This window comes from Prenolepis imparis, unplaced genomic scaffold (assembly GCF_030444845.1).
Source record: "Prenolepis imparis isolate NDT839.2.m4 unplaced genomic scaffold, iyPreImpa1.0 SCAF_1, whole genome shotgun sequence".
NCBI lineage: Eukaryota > Metazoa > Arthropoda > Insecta > Hymenoptera > Formicidae > Prenolepis > Prenolepis imparis.
Genome location: NW_028141159.1, coordinates 4,992,689 through 5,017,924, shown reverse-complemented (window position 1 = coordinate 5,017,924; position 25,236 = coordinate 4,992,689). Strand labels below are relative to the sequence as shown.

At 32.2% G+C, this 25,236-nt stretch overlaps 9 protein-coding genes across 11 annotated transcripts; 4 read left to right on the top strand and 5 right to left on the bottom strand.

Moving 5' to 3' along the window:
• Nucleotides 1-573: 573 nt before the first annotated feature.
• Nucleotides 574-2,368, bottom strand: Dph5 (diphthine methyl ester synthase). Of its 2 annotated transcripts, XM_083050700.1 has the most exons (5): nucleotides 2,227-2,368; nucleotides 1,765-1,942; nucleotides 1,458-1,634; nucleotides 1,017-1,347; nucleotides 574-845 (listed from the first exon to the last, which is right to left on the bottom strand). In XM_083050700.1, the coding sequence occupies exons 2-5, from the start codon at nucleotides 1,897-1,899 to the stop codon at nucleotides 610-612; spliced, it is 879 nt and encodes a 292-aa protein (XP_082906826.1). In that variant the 5' UTR covers nucleotides 1,900-1,942; nucleotides 2,227-2,368; the 3' UTR covers nucleotides 574-609. The 2 variants fall into 2 exon arrangements, with proteins under 2 accessions (XP_082906826.1, XP_082906822.1); XM_083050696.1 differs by lacking the exon at nucleotides 2,227-2,368 and having other exon boundaries at nucleotides 1,765-2,033.
• Emre (Essential MCU regulator) lies at nucleotides 2,253-3,087 on the top strand. Its single transcript, XM_083050712.1, has 2 exons — nucleotides 2,253-2,608; nucleotides 2,948-3,087. Exon 1 carries the CDS (start codon nucleotides 2,253-2,255, stop codon nucleotides 2,535-2,537), a length of 285 nt encoding a protein of 94 aa, XP_082906838.1. The 3' UTR covers nucleotides 2,538-2,608; nucleotides 2,948-3,087.
• Nucleotides 3,088-4,288: 1,201 nt separating this feature from the next.
• Nucleotides 4,289-11,017, bottom strand: Flii (FLII actin remodeling protein). Of its 2 annotated transcripts, none has more exons than XM_083050688.1 (22): nucleotides 10,652-11,017; nucleotides 10,195-10,305; nucleotides 9,758-9,996; nucleotides 9,472-9,633; nucleotides 9,174-9,394; nucleotides 8,886-9,102; nucleotides 8,540-8,802; nucleotides 8,347-8,435; nucleotides 8,204-8,274; nucleotides 7,851-8,097; nucleotides 7,557-7,742; nucleotides 7,154-7,468; nucleotides 6,715-6,887; nucleotides 6,516-6,642; nucleotides 6,305-6,427; nucleotides 6,010-6,213; nucleotides 5,725-5,846; nucleotides 5,393-5,644; nucleotides 5,194-5,323; nucleotides 4,748-4,930; nucleotides 4,549-4,662; nucleotides 4,289-4,423 (listed from the first exon to the last, which is right to left on the bottom strand). In XM_083050688.1, exons 1-22 carry the CDS (start codon nucleotides 10,712-10,714, stop codon nucleotides 4,289-4,291), a joined length of 3,747 nt encoding a protein of 1,248 aa, XP_082906814.1. In that variant the 5' UTR covers nucleotides 10,715-11,017. The 2 variants fall into 2 exon arrangements, with proteins under 2 accessions (XP_082906814.1, XP_082906818.1); XM_083050692.1 differs by having other exon boundaries at nucleotides 8,540-8,781; nucleotides 10,652-11,016.
• Nucleotides 11,018-11,990: 973 nt separating this feature from the next.
• Mge (translocase of outer mitochondrial membrane 22 homolog mge) lies at nucleotides 11,991-13,955 on the top strand. Its single transcript, XM_083050706.1, has 3 exons — nucleotides 11,991-12,254; nucleotides 12,827-12,932; nucleotides 13,043-13,955. Exons 1-3 carry the CDS (start codon nucleotides 12,141-12,143, stop codon nucleotides 13,246-13,248), a joined length of 426 nt encoding a protein of 141 aa, XP_082906832.1. The 5' UTR covers nucleotides 11,991-12,140; the 3' UTR covers nucleotides 13,249-13,955.
• A 407-nt stretch (nucleotides 13,956-14,362) lies between these two features.
• Nucleotides 14,363-15,553, top strand: Mrpl17 (mitochondrial ribosomal protein L17). Its single transcript, XM_083050651.1, has 3 exons — nucleotides 14,363-14,769; nucleotides 15,058-15,268; nucleotides 15,346-15,553. Exons 1-3 carry the CDS (start codon nucleotides 14,551-14,553, stop codon nucleotides 15,477-15,479), a joined length of 564 nt encoding a protein of 187 aa, XP_082906777.1. The 5' UTR covers nucleotides 14,363-14,550; the 3' UTR covers nucleotides 15,480-15,553.
• Nucleotides 15,300-18,264, bottom strand: Bckdha (Branched chain keto acid dehydrogenase E1 subunit alpha). Its single transcript, XM_083050625.1, has 8 exons — nucleotides 18,128-18,264; nucleotides 17,439-17,594; nucleotides 16,958-17,153; nucleotides 16,725-16,886; nucleotides 16,435-16,579; nucleotides 16,169-16,372; nucleotides 15,755-16,018; nucleotides 15,300-15,668 (listed from the first exon to the last, which is right to left on the bottom strand). Exons 1-8 carry the CDS (start codon nucleotides 18,182-18,184, stop codon nucleotides 15,587-15,589), a joined length of 1,266 nt encoding a protein of 421 aa, XP_082906751.1. The 5' UTR covers nucleotides 18,185-18,264; the 3' UTR covers nucleotides 15,300-15,586.
• Nucleotides 18,265-18,408: 144 nt separating this feature from the next.
• Nucleotides 18,409-20,231, top strand: LOC145943167 (dnaJ homolog subfamily C member 17). The gene is made up of 7 exons (XM_083050638.1): nucleotides 18,409-18,547; nucleotides 18,785-18,913; nucleotides 19,031-19,198; nucleotides 19,283-19,498; nucleotides 19,587-19,667; nucleotides 19,762-19,956; nucleotides 20,052-20,231. Exons 1-7 carry the CDS (start codon nucleotides 18,482-18,484, stop codon nucleotides 20,166-20,168), a joined length of 972 nt encoding a protein of 323 aa, XP_082906764.1. The 5' UTR covers nucleotides 18,409-18,481; the 3' UTR covers nucleotides 20,169-20,231.
• A 37-nt stretch (nucleotides 20,232-20,268) lies between these two features.
• Gcc88 (GRIP and coiled-coil domain containing 88 kDa) lies at nucleotides 20,269-23,884 on the bottom strand. The gene is made up of 10 exons (XM_083050613.1): nucleotides 23,779-23,884; nucleotides 23,061-23,178; nucleotides 22,866-22,981; nucleotides 22,604-22,768; nucleotides 22,394-22,539; nucleotides 21,928-22,162; nucleotides 21,529-21,841; nucleotides 21,137-21,447; nucleotides 20,546-21,009; nucleotides 20,269-20,434 (listed from the first exon to the last, which is right to left on the bottom strand). The coding sequence occupies exons 2-10, from the start codon at nucleotides 23,131-23,133 to the stop codon at nucleotides 20,269-20,271; spliced, it is 1,989 nt and encodes a 662-aa protein (XP_082906739.1). The 5' UTR covers nucleotides 23,134-23,178; nucleotides 23,779-23,884.
• A 201-nt stretch (nucleotides 23,885-24,085) lies between these two features.
• Nucleotides 24,086-25,037, bottom strand: Dtd (D-aminoacyl-tRNA deacylase). Its single transcript, XM_083050662.1, has 3 exons — nucleotides 24,760-25,037; nucleotides 24,393-24,642; nucleotides 24,086-24,180 (listed from the first exon to the last, which is right to left on the bottom strand). Exons 2-3 carry the CDS (start codon nucleotides 24,433-24,435, stop codon nucleotides 24,086-24,088), a joined length of 138 nt encoding a protein of 45 aa, XP_082906788.1. The 5' UTR covers nucleotides 24,436-24,642; nucleotides 24,760-25,037.
• Nucleotides 25,038-25,236: the final 199 nt, after the last annotated feature.

Genomic DNA, 25,236 nt, shown 5'->3' with positions numbered 1-25,236 from the left:
TAATATAATCAGCGACACAGCTGATTATAGATTTTACGTGACGTAATTCTGAGGATAGAATTTACTGTAAATTTCATAATAAGACTTGCAAAGTACATAAAATATATTATATGTTTTAACACATTAAAAATAAATATAAATATATTTTAATATATTATTAAAACTAAAAATATAAATCTATACTTTATATTGCATATTTGCATACTTTTGCATGTAATATGTAATAGAATATACAGATATCTAATAGAATATATAATAGAATATATATATAGATTTATCTAATAAGATAGATATTTAATAAGAATAAGAAACATACATATAAAACATAAATCAAAGTTTTTTAATGAAAAGCAGATTAGAAAAATCAGCATAATTAAATTAAATAAATTAGTATTAAAAATATTAAAATGCAAATCTCTATTAACAACTGTCACTTTCTAAAAAGATACAACATGCAACATCAATACAACTTGCATTTAAAATAAATATTTTGCATTATATTTAATAGTTTCTTATAATTAACTTGCTTTATACACGTCTGTCTGGGATAAAAAAATGACTCTTTTACTTACATTAGATAAAAAAAATTACATTTATTGTGTCATTTCTTTAAATTAACTGTGGGTCCTGACGCGCGATACTATATCTCGTCGATGGTGTTGCCAAAGCATACTGTGTCAGAAATTCGATCTCGAGAGGATGTAGTTTCTCAGCCGGTATGACGAGGCAATGCAACGGTGGTCCCAAGTTTACATGGGGCATATCTTCCAGAGAACAAGCAACAATGCGTTGATTGTTACAACCTACTCTTGCTAGACCCACCACTAAGCTCCGATGTGTAAATGCTAAATCAACAAAAAAAAAATAAATCAGAATATTATTTCTATTTAAAATAAGATTAAAGTTAATATATAAATATAATTTTAATCTTAATTAATAAAATCTTATTTATTTATCCTATTGCAATTATAATTGTAATTACGATTATTTTCTCAATAGAATTTGCTACAACAAACCTAAATCTGCCTGACCAAATGAATCATGAATCTTATTGTCGAGTATTGTTATTAATTGATTAGCTGCTTCATTGACGCTCATGAATTTTGGAGGCATATATTCTTTTTTCTTTTTCAAGATACTCTCCGGAGTAGGCTCCTTGACTTTAATGTCTAAAAGACACAATGTATGCAGTCCTCTTTGTCTGTTAGAAGCTATCTTCTCGTAAAAGCTGTCTGGCTTCCAAGTGTCAGTCCAATATGGAATTGAAATTGTTTCTCCATATGAATATAGTTGCAAGCCACAGCAACCAACTGCAGTCAAAATTGATGCATTGTGTATAACTTTTACCTAATTAAAAACACAATGTTTTCAAATAATATTTATCAGATATTTTTACAAATCATAAAATAATCTTGACATTTCTTAAGAATAATAATAGCTGTCTCTATTTTTTGTACCTCTATATTTCTCTCCTTTGCACGCAAAATTAAATCTGCATGTGTAGTAGCACCAAAAGGATCTCCTACAACTAGAAAAGCAACATCTTCATGTTCATTCTTTGGCAATATCTTGTCTGCACTACTCTCTACTAATTCACGATCAGCTGTGAGCAGGTCGCGTCCATAGTATTGTTCCTAAAACATTAATATATGTGATAAAAAAAGTATCAGATTGAATTTACGCAATTAAACTCGTTATATAATACTACATCAAACTATATCATGGTTATAACTTGTCTTTTCATAAAATAAAATAGAAAAATACCAAAGCTTCTTGCTGTACTGTTAAAATAGACGTATAGGACTCCAAGTATATTCGGTCACATGTCCTGATAATTTCGAGCCCTTTGACAGTGATATCCTTCGCATCGCCAAGCCCTAATCCGATCACATAAAACATGATTCTTATTCGGAGATAGCGTCTACGTTTGTCATCTATTCTGCTGCAAAATATGAAAAATTTCTTCTTATCTTTTTGGCTGGTTAGGCTTCCAATATGAAAAATTTCGTCCTAATATGTCAACAAGCAAGATGGTAACGTGAACAACAACTTGCTCTAAAATCCCTATTATATTTTGTCTGCTTTTATCATGGAATATAAAATACGTAGACGGAGTTTCGCAAATTTTTCCCTCCGAATAGGCTTCTATATATTTTACACGTCCATGTTTTTTGCCGGCTAGCGAGCTCCGGAAAACAAGTACGCGATCAGCTGATCAGCTGTTACCTGAAAATAAACTCAAGAAGAGGAAGATGTTGTTGCACAGGGCGAGGTCTTTATTTCGCGGCGCGATCATCCTTAAAGAGACGAAGACGAACGCGATATCCAAGCCCGTTCTCAGGTCGTCGATAACCACACCATCCGGGGCGATCCTGCCTGAACCGAAGAGGACTCCGTTCAGTTTCCTGGGTGTCGTCAGCAGCGTCGTGTTCGGTCTCCTGGTGGGCGCCACGATTAGCAAGAACATAGCCAACTTCCTGGAGGAGAACGATCTCTTTGTTCCCTCCGATGACGACGACGGCGATGACGATGACTAGTACAGCGATCAGCCTTTCGTTTCGTTGTAATTGTTGAAATCAGCCAGTTAGACGTGCTCTTAATGCTAATGGTAATTTCTCACGTTTTTTGTAACAATTGTATTTAAAGATCTTATTGTTAGTACGCATTATGTTTATGTGTAAAAAGAACCATTGTGTCTACTCTTTAAATTTTTAAATATGTATAAAATATAAATATGTGCTTATACATTTCCAACCATTGAAAGTTAGAAGAATTGGAATAGCTTTGAAAGCAATACTTTATATTCATTATGCTATATATTTTAACAACTTATTGATTCTAATATGAAGATTACTGATATTAGATTTTACAAAATGATCAAAATATCAAAAACGATTAATTCTTATATATACATTAAAATTAAACTCTTGCACTGGCTTATTTTCAGAGTCATTTGATGCCACAGTGATACAAGAGCAGTAATTACACGAAGTAATGCAGGGAGAGAAATTTCTTCGCTTATGCAATTTAGGTATCTTATTTATGATATACTCTAATACCTGAGAGAGATTATGTAAATTATCATAGAAATATTTATTTATACAGTTGTTGGAAGCTAAGTAGAGCTTTTAAAAAATCTATGTATAAATCTTGCTGTTGTTGTGCATGACTTGGCGCAAGACACTATTGTGTCTTGATCTAAATATAATATATATATATATATATATATATATATATAAATGTATATAAATAAATTGAATTATATGTTAAATACAGTGTAAGTAATACAAAAACGCTCATTATGGCATCTATACAATCGAGTGGCGTTTTATATCAGATGTACATGCTATTATAGTTACACGTATCTCTTTTCAGTCTTCGATGAATATTCACAAATTTCTAAATGCGATTTTCAATAGCCCGCTTAGAATTGACATTTTAATATTTACTAGAGGTGCATATAGCACAAATCTAGAAAGCTCGTGAAAAGACTCTATTTCAACTCTTTTAACACTATACAAATAATGAATTTATCCTTCTTACAAAAAGATTGATATTTCTCTACAAAAAAAAACTTTTAATATTACAATTCGACGATAAAATTTGTATCACAATTCATCGAACAATTTTTAAAAATGTGTACAATCACATTATTTATCTGAAACAAAATTGTAAGAAATAAAAGCAGATACACAGTCTAGTCTGTACGAAAGTTCATAAATATGTGTGCATAAATAAATAAATAAGTCTTGTTGAATACATAGAACACAGATTATAATGAATAAGGCAGATAAATCTTCTTTTTAGTGTGTAATAAAGTAGAAGAGAATCTCATCACAAAGAATCTTGTTAAAGTCCAAAATACAAGTTTATCTGATAGGAAAACTGTATCAGACTTAATCGAACAAATGCCTGTCTACTGATAAAAATCTGAATTAAATTATATACGCCAAACAGATTGATCCATAGTAGTAAATAATATGTGCTCAAGATAGCATAAAGAATTATTCAAAGTTAGTTAAAAGCAAACGCGAAAATATAAGCTTTGTAAATTAGATATATTATTATTTACTGAGCAATTATCGTATTTTCTCATTTAGATCGATTGTTTGCATCAAAGATACACAGATTATTGCGATGGATTGACTTCTGTTTGATTGCGAAGTGTGAGTAAAAACGAAAAAACAAGATCGCGATACATTACAAATCTAATGTTGCGCTTGTGTTCATTTGACCTGTGTATAAAATTATTCCAAACGTTAAGTGTAGAGTGAAAACTGACTCGCTTTTACTGCGGCGGTCTTTTATGTAAACCCCAACCGTGAAAGCATTTCGTGAATCTCCTGGATTCCTTACCTTTGGCAGTTAAAAATAACTTACGGGGTTTCTCGGGTTGCTTCACGCGCATGTGTTGAATATATACCTGGAAAAGAAATGACATATTCAATTTTACATCATCCTGACTGTTCAAAATTAATTTACTTTGCCATTGAATATTTGTGGCAATATGTTTACAAGAATCATAACAATGAAATTTGTATAATTCACCTGAGCTGATTTATAGGCCAATTTGATTTCGACTTCCGAACAACGAGTGCCTAGCCAAAGAAATACTTGTTCTCCATTATCAAGGATCATTATATCATCATCTGCCAAATCATCCTGCAAAAAATACGATGTTATCCTTTCATATAAAAATCGAAAAATATAAGAAGCTTAATATCAATATTTTTTTATAGAAATTTACTTGGCAAAAATCAGTGCACTTTTCGCTAATGGTGAAGTATCCTTTCTCATTAGAACATCTAAATAGTCTTGTATAATTCATATACTCTGCATCAGTGTCATATGGTTTCTTTCCTCCAAGTGCCACCCAGAAGAAATTGTCTGGCTCCTCGCCTTCGTTTAACACTTGCAGGCTTATCCAAGGCTGTAATATATTTAAAATTATTTATTTGTATTATTTATTGTCTTGTATTGTGTAATATATTATTTATTTTTATTATTTATTTATTGTATTATTTATTATATAAAAAACGATATACAAAAATATATTTTGTATACATAAAGGAAACAAAAAATCCTTTTTGTATTGTATTTAAATATTTTGACAGATATTTACTTATACAACTCATCTCATGCAAGTTCATAAATTTTAACTCAGGTTCTAAGTACAAAAGATTTATAACTCACATTATTGAACATTTCCTCTGCAATTTCTCCAATTAAACGAGCATCTTCAGGATCAGCTTTCGACCCAATCCACGCATACACAATACCGGTTCCTTCATCGGAATTGTTGAATGGCACATTTAAGAGATAACTATAAATATATATAAACATAAATATATAAAATATTAATATAAATATTTAATGTAATCAGATGTCTCACCAGAATGCAGAATTTAATAATGTTGAATCTGCCGATATTTGAATAAGCCGAGTACACAAGGCACTACCGTTACTTCGCAGATGATAAAATTCCACTTTGTTACTACCCGCAGGTTTCGGCTGTTTACGTTTGCCTTGATGAATGATGAATTTCCGTTTGAAATAACTCATGAACTTTAGATTTTCTTGTTGCTGATGTGTTCTCACAACCTCCAAATTTTCGCCAAACAATGATTTAAATTTCTTTTGCAAACTGAAACAGATAACAGTATATAAGTAACAAGATTTTTATCTTTTCTTGAAAAGTAATTATCTATAATCTATAATTTTTACCTAAATGTAAACGTTAGCCATCCCATGTTTCCTGCATCTCTGCCTTGCCAAAAATACACTGTACACTGATAATCATCTTCGTATTGCTCCTCACCATCTTCGTTCTCCGTTATATCTAGTGGCTGGTTTAATTAAAAGCAAACGAATTAATTATTTATCATAAATTTTTTACGATTAATTATTTATTAAATATGAAATCAATTTATTATATAATTTATTATTTATTAAATTATTTATCATAAATTTTTTAGTTTTACTAAAATAAAGTGTAATGCATCTACGTACCATCCAATATCTACATAAGAAAACATAACAATCTGCGCTGTAAAAATGTCCTAGCTCCTCCTCTGGCAGACGTACGAATTTTTTCCCTTCCAACACCAACGCTTCCATTCCTTCCAAATCGTCGTTCCACTCCGTCATAAGTTGATGCGCTTCGGTAGCCGACATCAGCGGTTGACGCGGCATAAATAAAGCAGCTAAATCCGCCTGAAAATAATAGCAACAATTAATAAAAATAATAAAAAAAATAAGAGATTAAAATAAAAATCAAATTCTTACAAAATGTACTTGAACGTACTTTTGTTTCCTGTTGCTTAGCCCATTTAGTAAGATCTGCCCCAGTTTTAGCGACTGATGCAGCCGTCCTGGTGAAGTCCACAGCGATTACTTCGTCCCATCCAATAAATTTAGATTTGAAGATCTATATACATAAAACATATATATGCATAAAAAATATTTCAATGAGAAGAGATTGCAAATTGTGGGATTAAAAGAGTACGTATTTGTACCTGGGATTCAGTACCCTCTTGCAATCTTGTTACCACTGCGTACTCCGGCCTTTCTATCATATTAAACAATTCTTGCGATAACTTTACAGCAGCGGCGCGCACTAATCTCGTTGATTTTTTACCAAACCTATAATTATATGTGTAATTAATTAATCATATAAACATATGTTTTAAGTTTAAGTAAATTCTTTATACTTACCAAACATATACATCTAAATAGCAATCTAATATGTACACATTGCGATTATTTAGCAAGGTATTTGCTAATTTTCCATGAGGAACTTCGACCTGCGGTAATTCCAAATAACCCATTCCGAGTTGAACTTGATACAATCTAGGTGCAAGAGGCACAAAATTTGGATCTACGTGTTCCTATTATAAAAAAACAAGCGAGATTATTACAATAATAAGGAATAATTATGTATGAGATATTAATTATATGAGAAATAATTACATACATTATAAATTAGATAAAACTTTATTTTTTTTCTTATAATAAATAAGATTGTAATAAATAATAATAATAAAATATAAATAATGAAATATAATTTAAAAAATATAATAAAAAATTCTTATAATAAATAATATTGTAAACTTATTTTTATTGTGTTGTTAAATTATTAAAAAAAGAAGCTTACAATAATTTGCAGATCTTTCCGTTCATCCTCTTCCACGCCTAAATGCAGCAGGAAATCTTCCGACTCGGTATTCATAACTTCTGTTATAATCTCGGATTTATTTTTCCGTTCGTTCTTATTAATTTTCTCCGCCATCAGTCGCGCCTTGGATTTTAATGTGCTTTTTGCCTTCTTTCCATACCATATGAATATCTTGTTTCCTGCGTCGAGAACAAATACGTAACCAGAATCCAGAGATTCAATACAGACTGGAACTGGTTCCAAGTGTATAGACGCTCCTGCCGCGTGTACTCTGTATAAACGAGTAATTGCCGGCTGGAAAAATCGTAGTCTTGATGTAATTTCAATTCTTTCTTCAAAAATTTAACATAATAGCACATATAAGAAAGAATTAGATCCTCACAGTATCTTCCACCGTGTAAAAACCGGATGACGTTCGGCCGCCTTCGATGTACGTGATACCCGAATCGAACAGCATTATAAATTCATCCGATTCATCTCCCTGTTCCTCCCTGATCGTCCGACATTGTGCGCCCAAGTAGTTCCTCAAATTTACAGCATGGATCGCCGCACACGCTCTCTTATCCAACTGCAGGTGCAAATTATAATAAAATTAATCGTGCGTGATAATATGTGTGAAAGAATTCTTAGCATCCTTAACTTTTTTTTTATTATATCGATTTGAAAATACACCTACCGTTGCCTTTTCGCCAATCCAGAAATAGATCGCCCAGGTCAATGATCCACCTTCGTCCATCCCGGTTTTCAAGATGATGTAACAATCGCCTTCGTAAAACTTGCCATGCGCTACCTCTTCGATCTCGTTTGGCAAAAAGTTTTCTATCTCCCAAATTGATAGCCCGGGTATTTGACCAGCATCCACGTCAAAAAATTCGGAGTAATCTAGCGGTGGTTTCTCTAAAGCTTCGTCCCATCGCTTGGGTCTAAAAAAAACAATTGTTTGATTCCGTATGTGATGCTGCAGTGTCACAGAAACTTATACTAAAAAACTTTGCTACGATACGTACAAAGTTTACGGATTTTACTTACTTTAAGGATTCTGCTTTCGATTCCTCACATTCTTTATCTTTATTCTTCTCCTTTGCTATATCTTTCATGCCCTAAAAATAATCATAGTTGCATCGTTTCTTTGTGTAAACTCTACTGTACTAATTGATGAGGTAATAGTATACCTTAAGTATCTTGGCTTGATCTTGATCAGCCTCTTCCTGATCTCTTCTTCTTCTCAATCTCATTTTACGTGCGATTGGATCTTTACTGTCTAAAATTGAAAACATATACAATCGTGAAACAAAATGCATAATATTAAATTTGTTCATTTTACTTCATCAAATTGAAGCATGTGTTTGATGTCATAATACGTACTAGCAGCTTGAACTGGAACTGGTACATTAGCACCAGCAAGACGCAACTGATGTTGCAACGAGAAATCGATATTGTAAAATTCGATGCCTGAGCCCCTTTGTACTTCTGTCGGTTTTGGTGGCATCACTAAATTTGGATTGTCTCGCAAATCCAACTGTTCTAGATCAGTAAGAAGATGAATGGCGTCTGGTACAGTGATCAATCGGTTTGATGTTAATATTAATTTCTTTAATGAGCCACATCTAAAAAAAATATATATTTCTCTTTACAATATTTTATTAAAGAAGATTTCTATTCCTCTTACAATAAAATAAGATAGGAAAAAATAATAAAAAAAGATCCTCACCTGCATAGTCCTTCTGGTATCATTTCTAAGTGATTGTTAGCAGCAGAGAATACTTGCAAGGACGATAACTTTCCTATTCCAGAAGGTATACCCTCAAAATCTAATTCATTATCATTTAAATACAATCTTTTTAATGTGAAAATCTTGCACAGAGAAGCTGGTATTGCACTTAATTTGTTTCGTGACACGTTCAGAGTTTCCAATTTCATCCAAAGTTCTGAAAAATACATCAATCTTATTATTTTATACAATTACACAGATAAAATAATTGTAAAGCAATTTACTCACCGATCGCTGTTGATAATTCCATTATCTGATTGTCACTGAGATTTAAACGACGTAAATTCGATAAGGAATAAAGTGCATCAGGCACTCGGGGTAAATTATTTTGCGACAAATCGAGTTCTTGCAAATTAGTTAGAGTTTCTAGACTAGAAGGTATATTACTCAATGTTCGTTGTGTGTTCCGCATTTGTAACGTCGTTAAATTCATCAATGATGGCAGTTGTCTGAAATAATTTAAAATAAAAAATTCTTCTCAAAAGAAATATTCTAAAGATCGATACACAAGCAACATTATTCCTACCTTAATTGAAAATGACCCAAGGGATTATGATTCAGATTTAAAGTCTGTAGATTAGCCAAACGTCGAGTCTGTGGTGGCACTGTTTCTAATTTATTGTGACTAAGATCCAAAAACAATAAGTCTGTCAAGTGGATAAACAATGTATTTGGTATAGTCTCGATACTGAAAGAATAAAAATAATGTCAGAATTTTCTCAATATCTTTTTCCACAGCTATAAATATAATTATAATATAATTATAATATATTGTTGATATATATGTTGATATATATATTGTTGATACATACTGATTATGGCTTAAATTAAGATTGAGCAAGGAACGTGCTCTTTCTAGACCTTCAGGTACCTCCTTCAAATTATTATGACTTAAATCTAACGTCGTCAATTCCTCTAAGTGAAATAATTCCGCTGGAATACCGCTAGATTTTATATTATTATGCCTTATGTTCAATGTCCTGAGACACCCTAATTCTGTCAATTCTCCATACAAGCGCTCCAACTTGTTTTTGACAAGTGACAGATGTTCCTGACAGATGATTAAATCATTGTATTAAAGTGCTTTTAATCATTCAAATAATACTATAAATTGTCTAATAACTTCATATAAAAAATAATTAATGTATATATTTTTTTTAAATAGAAGAATACAATAATAATAGTAAATAATGATATAAAATATATGACTAATACTATTATTATTGATTTTATATAAGTACTACTTTACCAGTTTCAATAATTTGCCCATCTCCTCTGGAATCTCCGTTAAATTTGTTTTGTCTAATTTCAACCATTGTATTCCAGTCATAAGACGCACGGATTCAGGAAATTTGTCATCCTACAAATATTAAAATAAACATTACTAAAACTGGCTGCTACTCATGTAATTAATCCTAAGCTTTGTCACGCTCAAACATTGACAGCAAAAAAATAGCTTATCATTCAGTTATTACAAATCCTTTTTTTTTTTTTTTTTTCATATTGAGGTAACGATGAATCACACTTTTATCTGTCACATGACGAATATTCGTACTATTAAATTAACAAAGTTACAAATAAATATATAAAAATAAAAAAAATAAGAGACAGAAATCACACAGCAATCCAATGAAAGATAAATCTGACTGGACACTTTAGAGTCTGTCTTTGAGGTTAATCCCCCGTTAAATCCCCCGCGTACTCACGCCGAAGTCGTTGCTGCTAAAGTCCACGCCTCGCACGAACGGCAACACTCCGGTGTTCGCCATCGCGCCGGGTGGTTGCCGCACGACGACGACGACGTGCGTGTTCCACAAGATATACGAAATACTCCTCCGGTATCCCGCTAAGTATCGGTATCGCGATGCGCCGCGTCCATTCGATCAGGATGCCTGTCGTGTCGATCTTATCGTGGTGCCATGTGGGCACGCGATAACCGCCGAGCTCCCTCGCTTCTTCGCTTTGACTGTCGCACCTGGGTCCAGCGTCTCGCCCCGTCGCCGGATGATCGGCCGCGCATCACGACGAAAGAACGATAACAGGATATTATTCAAAGCGGTGGCTCGTCATTCGGTCCCTCCATTTATTCGTGTTTAATATTGCTATTAAAATATACATATCATTCAATTAATATATACATATTTATCATAGAACGAATTTAATAAATTTTATTACACATTAATTTATTGCTTTGTTTATCTTATAGGTTATTCATTTTAAAATATAAGCTCTATTCATTGATTCGCATTTTACATTTTTGCCTTTATTTGATATATTTTTATATATATAAATCAAATAAAAATAAATAAATATAATTCTATTGTAAAATATAAGGTATATAAAATATAAAATTTTAAAAATTGAATTAAATATATATAAATTATCCTTTTAAATGCATAATCATAAATTATGTATATAATCGCTTTACGTAAATTCTTTTCTCACGGAAGTAGTTCATGGAAAAAAAAAAAAAAAAAAAACGTGTCACACGTGTGCATATCGTTATCAATTCATATCACTTTAGACAGATGTTCTCAAAACGATAAATATATGAAATTAAATATAAATCACTTACTTCGAAAAGAAATTTTTAAGATATGTTCGCATTCGAGAATAAATAAGGACGCTCGTGCTAAATAAGTACAATCAAGCTAAATATATATATAATTATCCTCGAAGCATGATTCTCCAAATATATCGCGATTGCAAAAAGGTTTGAGCATCCCTGTTCGTCGTTACGCAACTCAAGAACTTCGACATCAAACTACGAATTTCTTTTTTTATTTCCGCACAATTCTCACCTTCCGTCTCGAAGTGACAGATTAGAGAAGTCGTTGTCGAAGTTGAGGGAATAATAGCATGTTCAGTGATACGGAGAACCTCGTCTGCAGGTAGAAAAATCGTCGCGTTCGCTCCTTTGCTTCGTATCGCGCGCGCGAAACTTGAATCGCGTTGTACCTTTGACGTTTACCGGCTCGAAGTGCGCATGCGCTTGGAGCCTCGAAGCGCATGCGCGCGCGAGAGAGGCGAGAGAGAGGAGAGAGAGAGAGAGAGAGAGAGAGTGTGCATGCGTGCACCGCTCTGGGTCGTGAACGTGCTGCTCGACGCCGTGTGCGGGATCCTCGGCCGCGTTGTTCTTGAAATTTGAAACACATCTGGGAAGCGAGGCACGTTCACGCTCATCCTCGTGTATATATGGCTTCAATTGAGGAGCTGGATCAGCAGGTCGACAGCGGTATGGGCAGCAGCGACGTGCGCTCCCCCGAGGTGAAGTCGCTCCTCCCCGACGACGAGGACGACGACGAGGAGGTATAGGCAACATAGGCGGCTTTATAAGGGAAAGAAAGATGATAACTTGTAAGATAATCGTACATCGAGAGACGCGTGATTTAATACGTGTGTAAAACATATACAGGATGTAAAAGATTGTAGGATGTATCTTCGGGGGTTACGTGTATGATTTTGCATTATTGAGATTTGTGGTATCGAAGATCAACGCGAGGTATTACTTAATAATGAAAGATAAGCTTTTCTCTCTCTCTCTCTCTCTCTCGATATGATGAATAATAATGAAAGATAAGCTTTTTCTCTCTCTCTCTCTCTCTCTCTCTCTCTCTCTCTCTCTCTCTCTCTCTCTCTCTCTCTCTCTCTCTCTCTCTCTCTCTCTCTCTCTCTCTCTCTCTCTCTCTCTCTCTCTCGATGTATAATATATGTACTTATGCTACTCTTTTTAATTCAAAATTAGAGTTTACAAGAGACATTTATAGATGTACATTTACCTTATAAGTATAGCACCTTTCAATATTTTTCTTAATATGAAAGAAAAAATTGTTTTTTGAGATTTGATCAATTGATAAAATATTTTTCATAATTTTTTCAAGGATGAAAGCTTAACGGAGAGATTATTAGGACTCACTGAAATGTTCCCTGAACCAGTACGCAATTTTGGATATAATGTTGGGACCTGTTTATACACATGTATTAAAGGTAACGTTATTTTCCTCCAAGATACATATTTTTAAAAAAATATATGACAAAATTGGAAATATATTCAAAACGAGGGTAAATTTTATGTGTGTAAATATATTTTCACACAGGTCTATATGCATATTCGTGTTCCGCTACATGGCTGGTCTTCAGTTCGTCCACTATTCTCTTCGCGCCAATTATTTTTGAGATGGAGCGCGCACAAATGGAAGACCTGCAGCGTACGCAACAGAAGCAAGTTCTCTTAGGCCCTAACACAGCTTTGTCCGGCGTCAACACCTCGGGTCTTCCAATGGCACCGCCTGTACAGCGATAGACTATCGCGTATTCATACACACATACACATGAATATAAAGACACATATAGAAATATCCAAATCAGGAAATGTATTAATTGAGCCTCCTGCTCAATTATTTATTAGTGTAACTTGTTCATCACGAGATTTTACACAAAATTGTAAATGTAGCGAACGATGTCGAACGTGGACTTGTATAAATCAAGTATGTGTAATTATACACAACCAGAGTAATTCTTGCAAAATGAACGAGATAAAATGCGAAATAATATAAATTCAAATCGCTCAATATAATAAATTACACAAAATTAATGCAGCATGCATCTCGGGTCTAGTCCATCCTCTATATTCTCTATATTCACACATACAACTCATCGTTCCTCGTAATTTTTACTGAGAATCAACGTACTGTGGTGTCGTGCGGCATTTTATTCGTTGTGAATAAACGATTGAGAGAAATTGAATAAGCAATTATTTATACATAATAATAGTTACTACATAATCTCTGTTGCTGGAAAACGCAGTGGTTATCGCGTTTAGCCTGTTATATTGTAATTTCGAGAGTAAAAAAATAAAAGGCATAGTGAAATAGTCTTTAATATTGTTCAACTTATTGTTTAAACTTTATAGTCTTTAATATTGTTCAACTTATTGTTTAACTTTCTGCTAATATTATGTAAAAAATTGTCGAGAGTAATAAATGCAATGACAGCCCTGTATAACATCAATTCTCATAATTTTAATTTAGGCAATATTAAGAATTGCAAATATTTCCAATAAAAAAATATTAAAAGATATTCAATATAGCATGATAAAAAATTATATAAAATATATTGCAAAATTTTATTTTGTATATATGTGTATATAAAGAATAATATTTTAATGTAATTAAATTATTAATAAAGTGTTATGGTATTATTATTATCCAGGATATATATATATATTTTTGCAATACTAAAAGTATATATTATTTTGAAATGGTAGAATTAATATTCGTTCAAAATTATTTAAGAAAAGTTTTTAAAGGATTGTCTCTCGGCAATATAAAGATTTATATTATGTATAAATATATAATTCTATTGACATATATGTGTGAATATAGACACATCCACACACACATATGTAAGTGGGTCAGTTTCTTGAGTAGTAGATTTTAGGTTAGAAATTACAAGACCTTATGCCTTATGGCCGGTAATCACTGGTTAACAAAAGACCATTAAACATTAAACTTTGGTTAACAAAGGCCATTAAACCGTGAAGAAGAAGAAGAAGAAGAAGAAGAAACATTAAACTTTGAGAAGAAGAAGAAAATTAGAAATTAAAATGGAGTGGAGCATCAGAGCAAAGATGAGTAACCCCAACGTCGAGAAATTAGTAAACAAATTGAGATACAATGTCAAGCCACGTCGAAAGTTTCGGCAGCCCGATGGTCCAGAGGGACGTCTTTTGAAACTCCGAAAAACTCTAACAGCATTGATTAAATACGAACGACTCGAGTTGAATTATCCGAGGGGCGATGAAACCAGAGGTTATGTCGACCAGGTACGTTTATTGCTCTCTTCAATTATTATTTAATTAATTATTATTTATTATATATATATTTATTTCAGCGTTACTCTCTAAAAAACAGCAATTTATTATTACGACATAAATGTAAAAATAGTTTGATTGTAAAGAGAGTTTCTTTTCAATTTAGTTTTAATAAGATATTAATTATTATATTGATAATTCTTTAGGGAAATCTATTGCGATTCCTATTTAATAATATAGGTAGCACTTTTTATTTTGCATATTTGATAGTGGAATTTTCATAACGGCATCGTATTGCAGTTGATATTCCAAGCTATACGTAATGGACCTACGCACAAGGAGACGATGGATCTGGCAAATTTCTGGATAATCGAGAAGCAACTGGTGCACAAGCTGTTCAAAGTTCTTGTGCCGAGATATAAAAATTATACCACATCGTTTACAAAACTTCACACGGCACCAAATATATATCCTATAGGCCACTTTAACAGATCAATTTTAGAACTCAGAGGTAGGTTCTTACAAAGAAATTCTTTAACAAGGCACACAAAAGATTCATTTACTTCATGTGATTCGTTGTTTTCTCAGGTAATGTATATCCAAGTCTAGAGCAATATAACCAGCATGAACGAAATTTACTTCACAACTTACTACTTGATGCAGCAAAGAAAGAATACAGGATGGAAAAATATAAAGAAATAGCAGATAACATAAAACAATAGAAGAATTAAAGAATGCTCTTGTATAGTAAGTTAATTGTTTAAGACTTTATTATTAAAGTATATGTATAAAATAATATTATGTCATTTGTATAAGAGATTTTCTTTCCTTACTTTTTATGTGCAAAAGAATTTAATGGATAATGTTCTTTGAATTCTTCTACATGCTTTTCCATTAGATTCATTTGTTTCCTGAAATATATCAAGTATTTAAAAAGTATTGAAAAAGCAATACCAACAATTTTAATTAATATATCTATATAAGCTAATATATATACCTGATATGATCAGGAATTTCCTTGTAGACATCCGTAAACAATTCTTTCCAATGTGGCTTGGGCTTTTTTTCTGCTTCGTTAAAGACACGAAGAATTTCCTTTCTAACAGAATTTATTAATTCTTGCTCCTTTTCTTGACACCATAATCCAAGCGACTCTAGATAGAAACGGAATTTGGCGAGTGGCGTATGAATATTCCATCGAGCGATCTCATGGGCCGATCGATAAGCCGTGGAATCATCCGATGTGCTGTGATGTCCGAGTCTAGAAAATTGTTTACAACGTGGAATTTTATTAATCGTATTAAAAAAAATTTACTTCAGAAAATATTCCTTCTTTCTAGCAAGACTGACAAAAAAGAGTGCGAAAGAAATTTTACATAAAATTATAACGAAGAAAACATTTATTTCTCACCTATAAGTCATGGCTTCTATCAAAACGGGTTTCTGTTGCTTTACGCAAAAGTCTCGAGCAGTTTTTGTGGCATAGTACATCGCGAGCACGTCGTTACCATCCACTCGGATTGTGTCAATTCCATAAGCTGGACCCTTAGCCGCGATACCATCTCCCTTAAATTGTTCGAAGACTGGTGTGGAAATGGCATATCCGTTATTTCGACTAAAATAGTATTTCAGTTAAAATATTTCATAAAATAAGATTCTAAATTATTAAAAAGTTACCAGATGAAAATGATGGGACATGATAGAGTAGCTGCAAAATTGAACGCTGCATGAGCATCGCCTTCACTCGCCGCACCCTCGCCGAAGTAACAAGCTACACATGCATTTTTTTTATCCAATTTAAAGGCATAGGCAGCTCCCGCAGCTGTGGAAATAAGAACTTCTATTTTAGACTATCTCGTGAAGCAGCATTATCAGTGTTACTTTGCAAATTTTATTTGTAGTTTTTATTTTAGATAAAATTTGTAAAAAAAAGATATATATATATACACAATTAAATATATGATTACCTTGTGGCAGTTGAGTTGCCAACGGAGATGATATAGTCACAAAATTGAATTCTTTGGATCCATAGTGCACCGGCATTTGTCTGCCTTTACCTTCATCCTCACAGTTGCCGTAACATTGATTCATAAACTTCAACAATGGATATCCACGGTGCAGTAAAACACCTGTTACATCATATATAATAACTTAGATGTGTTTACATAATAAATGGATAATACACAGTGCAATTTCTTACCAGCTTCGCGATATTGCGCGTAAATCATATCTTCTAGGGTCAAAGCGGCAGCGGAGCCAATCTGCACAGCCTCTTCGCCAGTGTTTGTCATGTAAAATGAGATACGACCTTGCCTTTGCGATTCATATAGGATTTTATCCATCACACTTATGGTCATCATATCGTGATACATTTTCAGCAAATATGTCTCGCTGAGCTGTACAAGGATATATATTTTATATTTTGAAACATTGTCTATTTTAATGCAAAAATATGTTTTAATCAGTATTCACTAAACTTAACATTAGATCTAGTGACTCAATAGTTCATTTTTTTATATTATACAATATTATATTATATTATACAAAGTATAATATATATATAATTAACATATATATAAATATGAGATATATTTATGATTAATTGAGCATTTATATAGCTATTTTATATTATATCTTATATCTTCTTTATATTATTCTCTCTCTCTCTTCTCCAATCAAACCTTTTCATCTTTGGGTAATTCAGCTTTCTGTGAAGGCTCCAAAATCCTATATATTGGAATCGATTCATAACTTTCTTTATTGACAAACTGAATATTATTGGTAAAAGCACTGTTAATTCCCAGGAATTGCGGCTCATTCGTGCTGTATTGTTTTACCTAAAATAATCATAAAATTTCAATAAAAAAAACAAATAAGATGTTTATTAAAGATATTTATTCATAAAAACAGTTTTTATGTTATATATACAAAATCTTAAAAAAAGAATAAACAAATTTATAAGATAAATAAAAAATATAGATATTAATAAAATATATAATATATAATAATATATAAAATATAAATTATATAAAATAAAATATAATATAAATTATATAATAATATATAATTAAATTACTTAAAACAAAAGAGTGCATTTTAAATCAAGTATATATATTATACTCTTCTAGAGCAAAAAAAAAAAAACAATTATAAAATGATCCAAATATTATATAGAATGTGAACACAATGTTTGATATAGAATGTTTGTCATAAGCATATGCATGTTAATTTAACTTTTAAGGAAGGTTTCATGGTGGAAAGATACTTTCCACCATGGAAAGTTTATTGATACAATAATGAATATAAGAGATTCTTTATTTATGCTATATATAAAGAATAATATTTATGTTATATATATACATGATGATACCTGCAATAGAGCGCATTGAAAGCGCGAAATTCCTCGGAGTAGATTCCTCGCGATCATCTCGTGTTATACGTTTGAGCCTCTTTTGTAATTTATTTGACGTATAGACCGATAAATAAGGCACTGATAACGCATTGTAACGCACATACACAATAACACATGCGCATATAAAATCACTCGAGGAAACGTAAACATGGTGCATTAGCATTATTCGATGAGGCAGGAATTAACCTATAATTTATGAGAATTTGTATTTTACTTTTAATTAAACAGTCACTGTGGAAGTATACTTATTTTATTTTGAATGCAAAAAAGATAGTGTTGTGAAGGAACTGATTTAATATCAATATATCAATAATGGATGCACTTACAATGGATCTATATGAGATGCTTGGGGTGGAACCTCAAGCTCCACTTGCAGAGGTAATTTGCGTTTATTTAAAAATATTTATGTTTTCTAATGGAATAAAGTACTTTATATTTTTTTCAATAAATAATATATTAAATTATTTGTAGTGTAATAATACTAGTTTTTAGTTAATACTAGTTCACGTTAATATTATATACTATATAATATACTAGTTTATACTATTAAATTTTTTATATTTATCAATAACATTGCATTAAATTATATGTAATTATATTTATTTACATTTTCAGATTAAAAAGGCATATCGCAAGAAAGCTTTAACTTGCCATCCTGACAAGAATCCCGATAATCCGAGGGCAGCGGAATTATTTCACGAACTTTCAAGGGCACTAGAAATATTAACAGATACAAAAGCTAGAGTAAGTAACATTTCTTCAAAGTTTATTAGTATTATTATGATTAAATGCATCTCTTATTAGACTTTCAGAAGTTTTGTAACTAGTCTAATTTATTAAAATGTATTGTCATGAAACAAGGAAGCATATGATAAAGTTATCGCTGCCAGAAAACAAGCAAAGGAACGCATTAGAGAATTTGATGCCAAGAGGAGGAAATATAAGGAAGATTTGGAGGCACGCGAGGAAGCTTATAAGAGATCATTAGATCCTACATATAACACCAAATCTGACGAGGAACGATTGAAAGTATGCAATCAATTTCTTTAATGTTATATTTTTTAGATTATTATTAGAATACCCCAGATCTCTGTAAAATATATAATTATTTAGGCTGAAATAGAAAGATTACAAAAGGAAGGATCCAAACAAGTCGAGGAAGAGGTAGCCTTTGTACAAAGACAAATTTGGGAGCAGCTTCATCGTTCATCAAAGAATTCAGAATCTAACACAGGAGACTTTAGAATCAAAATTAGATGGAAGGTACAAGAAGGCGACTCGACAAATGGTGGATACAACTATGATAATCTACACAAAATGTTTTCAAAAGTAATTATTAATCCTTCATTTTTTCTAAGTTAGTTATAGCTAGTTATAGTTTCGAGTTATTCTTATTTTCTATTTTTCTATTTTTCAGTATGGAGACATAGCAGCTCTTGTTGTGTCATCTGCAAAGAAAGGCAGAGCAATGGTTGAATTTGGAGATAAAAGTGCAGCAGTAAGCAAAATGTTTTACAGTGGAATAATAATGTAATTTTAAACAATCATATATAATTTTATAACAAAATTCTTTAATGAAATATTCGTTTCAGGAGACAGCCCTTTTAGCAGAAATTGGATTAGCTGAAAATCCACTAACACTTCGTGGTCTATGGGATACACGGAATCATTCAAGTGCTACTACAAATAGTACAAACTCTAACATTGAAAAACCGTCTCCTACAAATAGACATATAAAAAGTAAAATAAGCACAACTCTCAGCTTTTCTTCTGCACCTGATATATTTGTACGTATTACTTTAATTCATTGTAACAGAATCAAAATTATTGTTTAATCTGTTATAATAATAATCTCATTATGCAATATTTTTATATTATATAGGCGCAGCAGGCAAGGTTGTCAGATACAGAGTTTGAAAGTTCTGTATTATCTAATCTAAGAAGAGCAGAGGAACGCAAACGGCTCCTAGAAGAATTAAAGGCACAGGAAGAAACTTAATCTCAATATTAAATCATACTTGAATCCGCTTCAATGTATTTATTTTTTCTATGTGAGAAATATATATATATATATATCAATAGTAAAAATATCTCTAATATTAATGCTTAATTTTACTAAGCTCGTCTGGCGTGAAACGCAGTACTGTTGAAATAGCATTTAACATGTGCCGTTTACTGGATGCATCATTTGTTGTTAAGTAATTTATGAATACATTCTTCAAGTATTCCAGATTGGCACCTTCTCTCGACTTGCATGCTTCCAGCCTGCAATACAAATTTTTTGGAAGTTGTATTTGTAAGTATAAAGTAATATATATTGTTGTAAATGTATATTAATAATTTGTTTTTTTAGTTTATTATATACTATATTATTACCTAGTGATATGCGCTTTCAGAGATTTAGTTTCCTCCTGTTGTTGCTCTTTCGTATGAAATGTTTGTCTCTGTTGTTCCCTTAACGATGCTTCCAATTCCAAAACCTTTTTCCTCGAAGATGACACTTGCACCTCTTTCCTGGCCAATTCCTGAGTATAATGCAATATTGGAGGACTGTCATTCGTCAGTAATCCTGTGACCAAATCGGTAACCGGTTCGACGGTATTCTCGTATCTGTTTAGATGTGTTTTAGTTTCTGTCGCAGCAGCAGTCTCTTTATTAGGTAGTAATGCGCGAAATGACGCTTTTAGAGTCAATATTTCTTTATCTTTTTCCTCCACGATCGCCATAGACCTCTCTCTTTGTCGGAGTAATTGTTGTTCCAGGATAGATATTCTATTACGATATTCAATGTCTTTTTGATGTAATGTATGCTCCAATTTTGAACGTTCTTCTTGAAGCAACTAAACAAAATATACAACGTGTGATTCATTATTATTATTATTATTAATTTAAAATGATTAAATATATGGATAATTTTGTCAAGGAATAAATTTGAATTTTTTAGTTTACTGTTATTAAGATAGTTACCTTTTGTTGATGATCCAATTGCTCTTGCAAGCTTCTTTCTTTATTTAACATTTCGTTGCTAATCATACGTATCCTTTCCTCTAAATTGCTATTGTGCACTTTGAGAAGATTCAATTGAGTCTTATCATGATCCTTGTCATGTGTCAAAGACAAATTCTGTCTTTGTTGCTGAGCACCACGAATAATATTAGACGACATGTTATATTTGTACATCATTTGATGCTTGTAATCTTCAAATTCTTGTAAAAGCGCGTCGTACTTCTCCTTGTAATCGCGATGTTCATCCCGCAGATCTAAACTATTCAGCAACGCTGAAGAAAATAAAATGCGTAATTAAATTATTTGCTTAAATTTCAATCTTATTTTATCGACAATATATTAATAGCATTTACATTTTACATAGGTTGAATCCTTCTTCTGATTGTCGAGATCCAGCAAGCGAGTAAACAGAGTCTTTATCTTGGAAATCATTTCCTCTGGCTGATTATTCGACATTACGGCGTCGCTGTGCTCAGTATTTTGTAAAACAGCTAACTGGTCTTTCAATTTTTGAATGGCTAATTGATCCTGTTGTCGCAGTCTGTCGTAGCTTCCAACAATCTCGGAGAGTTCGGCTAATCGAGCCTCTAAAGAGGCCACTCTTGCTTCGTGTATCATTGCCGATCCTCTTGCTTGTTGCTCTGCAGTGGTGGCTCTTTTTTGCTCCTACGTCAAAACGCATTGACTGTTATATTTGACTAAATATAATATAAGGCGCTAAATAAGATTTCATGATGGGATTATCTTTTTACTTCACGAATCGCGTTCAAATGTTGCTTCTTCATCATGGCCATCTCGGCTTGTAGGGAAAGAAGAAGCGGCGGTGTTTCCTTCGCTGCTTCTTCAGCCTGTTTAAGTTTGTTCTTGGTGATCTCAAGTTCGGCTTCGAGAATCTTGCATTGTGTCTTATTCGCGAGATGAGTCTTCAATTGTCCTTCCAATTGCTCTTTGCTGCGTTGCTCGTCATATAGTAATTTTTGTAGTTCTCTGTAAAAATATAGTTCGTGCAATTTTTTATTAGAGATTAATGTATTATAAGACATTAATTTTCCTCCCTTGTGCAAGTAACCCATATTAAATCCAGACAACAAATTAGCACTAAATTATTTGATAAACGCGATTTTATTTGGTGGGGAGAGCCAGCTTTAATATAGGTTTGCAAATATCACGCAAATAATTAACGCTACATAATTACAGAAAGTCAAATTATTAACATACTTTATCTTCTTGACAAAATCGACATGTTCTTTCTCCTTCTCGTGCCGCTCCATAATTAATTTGCACTTTACGTGTTCGATTTCGGAATGATTGGTATTTTGAGCCTTCTTCAGTCTTTCTTTTAGATCTTTAATTACTTTCTCACACTGTAAACATTAATGTTCAGTTGAGCAAACCTGATAATAAATTTCATCAAATTTCTCATCTTACTTCATCGCGTTCGCTTCTCAGTTGCTTCTTGTCGACTTGAAAATTTGCTTCCATTTTCGATTTTTCCGCTGATAGAGTAACCAACTGGTTCATTAATACACCCAACTGATTTTTCAACTGCTCCACAGTTTCTGTGTCTTCAGAATCCGTCTGACTTTCACGTGACTGAAATTATAAAGATTGTAAAAATATTAATAATGACATCATTGATCTTACAAAAAAAAAAAATAAAATAAAATAAAATAAAAAGAAATTATTATACCTGTCGTTGATTGATAAATGCATCATTTTTAGGAGTGAATGATTTATCTACTTTTGATTCATCTATTTTGGATGCGTCTTCTATATTCTTTGCATTAGACTCCACAATTTTCTCATCTAAAATAAGTTTTTTTTTATAATACAATGTTAAATAATTTTTTAAACAATGCATTTATGTACTGAAATAAGTATACACCTTTTTCATCTTGTCCTTCTGATTTGCTATCCTCGTTTTGTGCAATAATCTTCTTTTTTTCAGCAGTTGCCATTATTGATTGTTGAAAAAAATGTAATTATAACTCACTAGCTAGCATCTGAAACAAAATTGCAAAACAAATTTTTATATGAAATATTAAATAATTTCTTATTTTTATAATTCTAGATTTATGACAAATAACATACAGTATATTAAAGTTTTATGAAGAAATATGCTATAACTTCTAATCTGTTAATATTAGAAAAGAATTCAAAAGTTGATTTTTTTTTCTTGAAATTTGAAACAATAATTAATTTACAATTATATCAGGTCAAATAAACACTTGTGTATTATACTTGATGTATGAGTTTATTAGATCATTTAAATGTTATAATATATATGTATATATATATATATATATATATATGTAAATGCTTAATCACAAGTACATCTTTGATTAAAAGACACTTTCGTCTTCTCTATTGCTGAATCTTTCATCATTAGAATATGACCTAGCTGGGGATTCTATTTCCAATGTTACTGGCCCAGAGTTTTGTATGCAAACTTCCATCATTGCGCCAAACTTACCATCTGCATATAAGTTCATGAAAAATGTTTTTTTTTTTTATTTTTTCATATTTAATTCACATGTATGTATTCATATAAAATATATAAATACAAGATAAATTACACATTTGTTAAATTACGATTGCATTACCTTTGACTAATTCTGGGACATATTTTTTACGCAGTTCGGCAAGAAAGTTCATATAAAAGGGTTCTGAGTTTTGTGCAGGCATAGCTCTATGAAAGTCTAACTTATTTCCTTTCAAAACATGATACAATGTAAATTGACTAATGCACAATATTTCGTACTTCTTATCCGCTACACTGGCACCCCATTTTTTGCCCTTGTCGTCGTCAAAAATTTTGGTATTCAATATTTTTCTCACTCTATGACATAGAAATTTATGTTGTAAAATTATATGCACTTTATGTATACATGCATTGATAATGTCATCTTATTACATGTATTCCATATCTACCGCTGCATCATCTCTCTTTATACCAATTAAGACACACAGTCCATTTCCAATACTACTAATAACTTCTCCGTCAACTGAAAATTTACACTCAGGTCTTATCGTCATCCAATGATTTACTCATACTAATTTATATAAATTTGTATGATGTAAATTACAAATATTTTTTCAAAAGACTCCTCGCAATACATCATAAATTTCTTCTGTCATACGGGAAAAACTTAAATAAATCTAAATATTTGAATAAACATATTGGTAACAATTGGTTTGTCCAACCTAAACTTTTTACCTGAAACTGAAGCCTTCGATACTCGTTGTATTATTGCTTTCATTTCGTAAACTGCTTGAGATCTCAATATCCAGATTCGTAAAATCGTTATGTTTATGTCGTTGAATATCTTTCTCTCCGAGTGTGCAATTATTCCAGCTGTAGCAGAGTACAAATACGGTGCCGTGTCCTCACAAGGCAGGGGTTCTCAACACGTAAGTCATTTCCTGAATTCCTGGATGCTACTTTATTATAATATATATATGTTGACCTGTGAATTATGAATATATCACAAAAAGTTGGATGACGAAAACAGAATCGCAGCAAGTTAATCAAATGCAAATAATTAACAAGAATAAATTGTAAAAAAATCAATATACTCGCATACTTTTTTAAATCATCGATCAATTCTCTCGTAAATCGCCTCGCATTGATTATAAATGCAACTCGTTCCTCATAAAACATGCATCGCTGATATCTATATCAATACAATTGTACAGATAAAAATATGATACAAATGCAAAGAAACAATTGCGTGTTTAGCGCCAAGCGGAGTCGCGCTCTAGTGATAACTGGTGATAAAACCATCGCGGCGACCAATCACAGGCGAGGGAACCCATTTCCGCGTATACACACACATACGTACGTACTACGAGCTTCCTACACGGATATATCGTACATCGCACCTCCGCTGTTACGTCGGACTTTACGCGAGCAGGATTGTTTACAAGGCGCGCGCGGGCTTCTATCCCGCATATATAACGCGATATATATACTATATACAGTGGCGTACGTAAATAATAATCGCGCACGTTCGCCTTGGTGCGTCGCCGAAGCAGAGGTACATCCAGAGGGATCGCCTGTC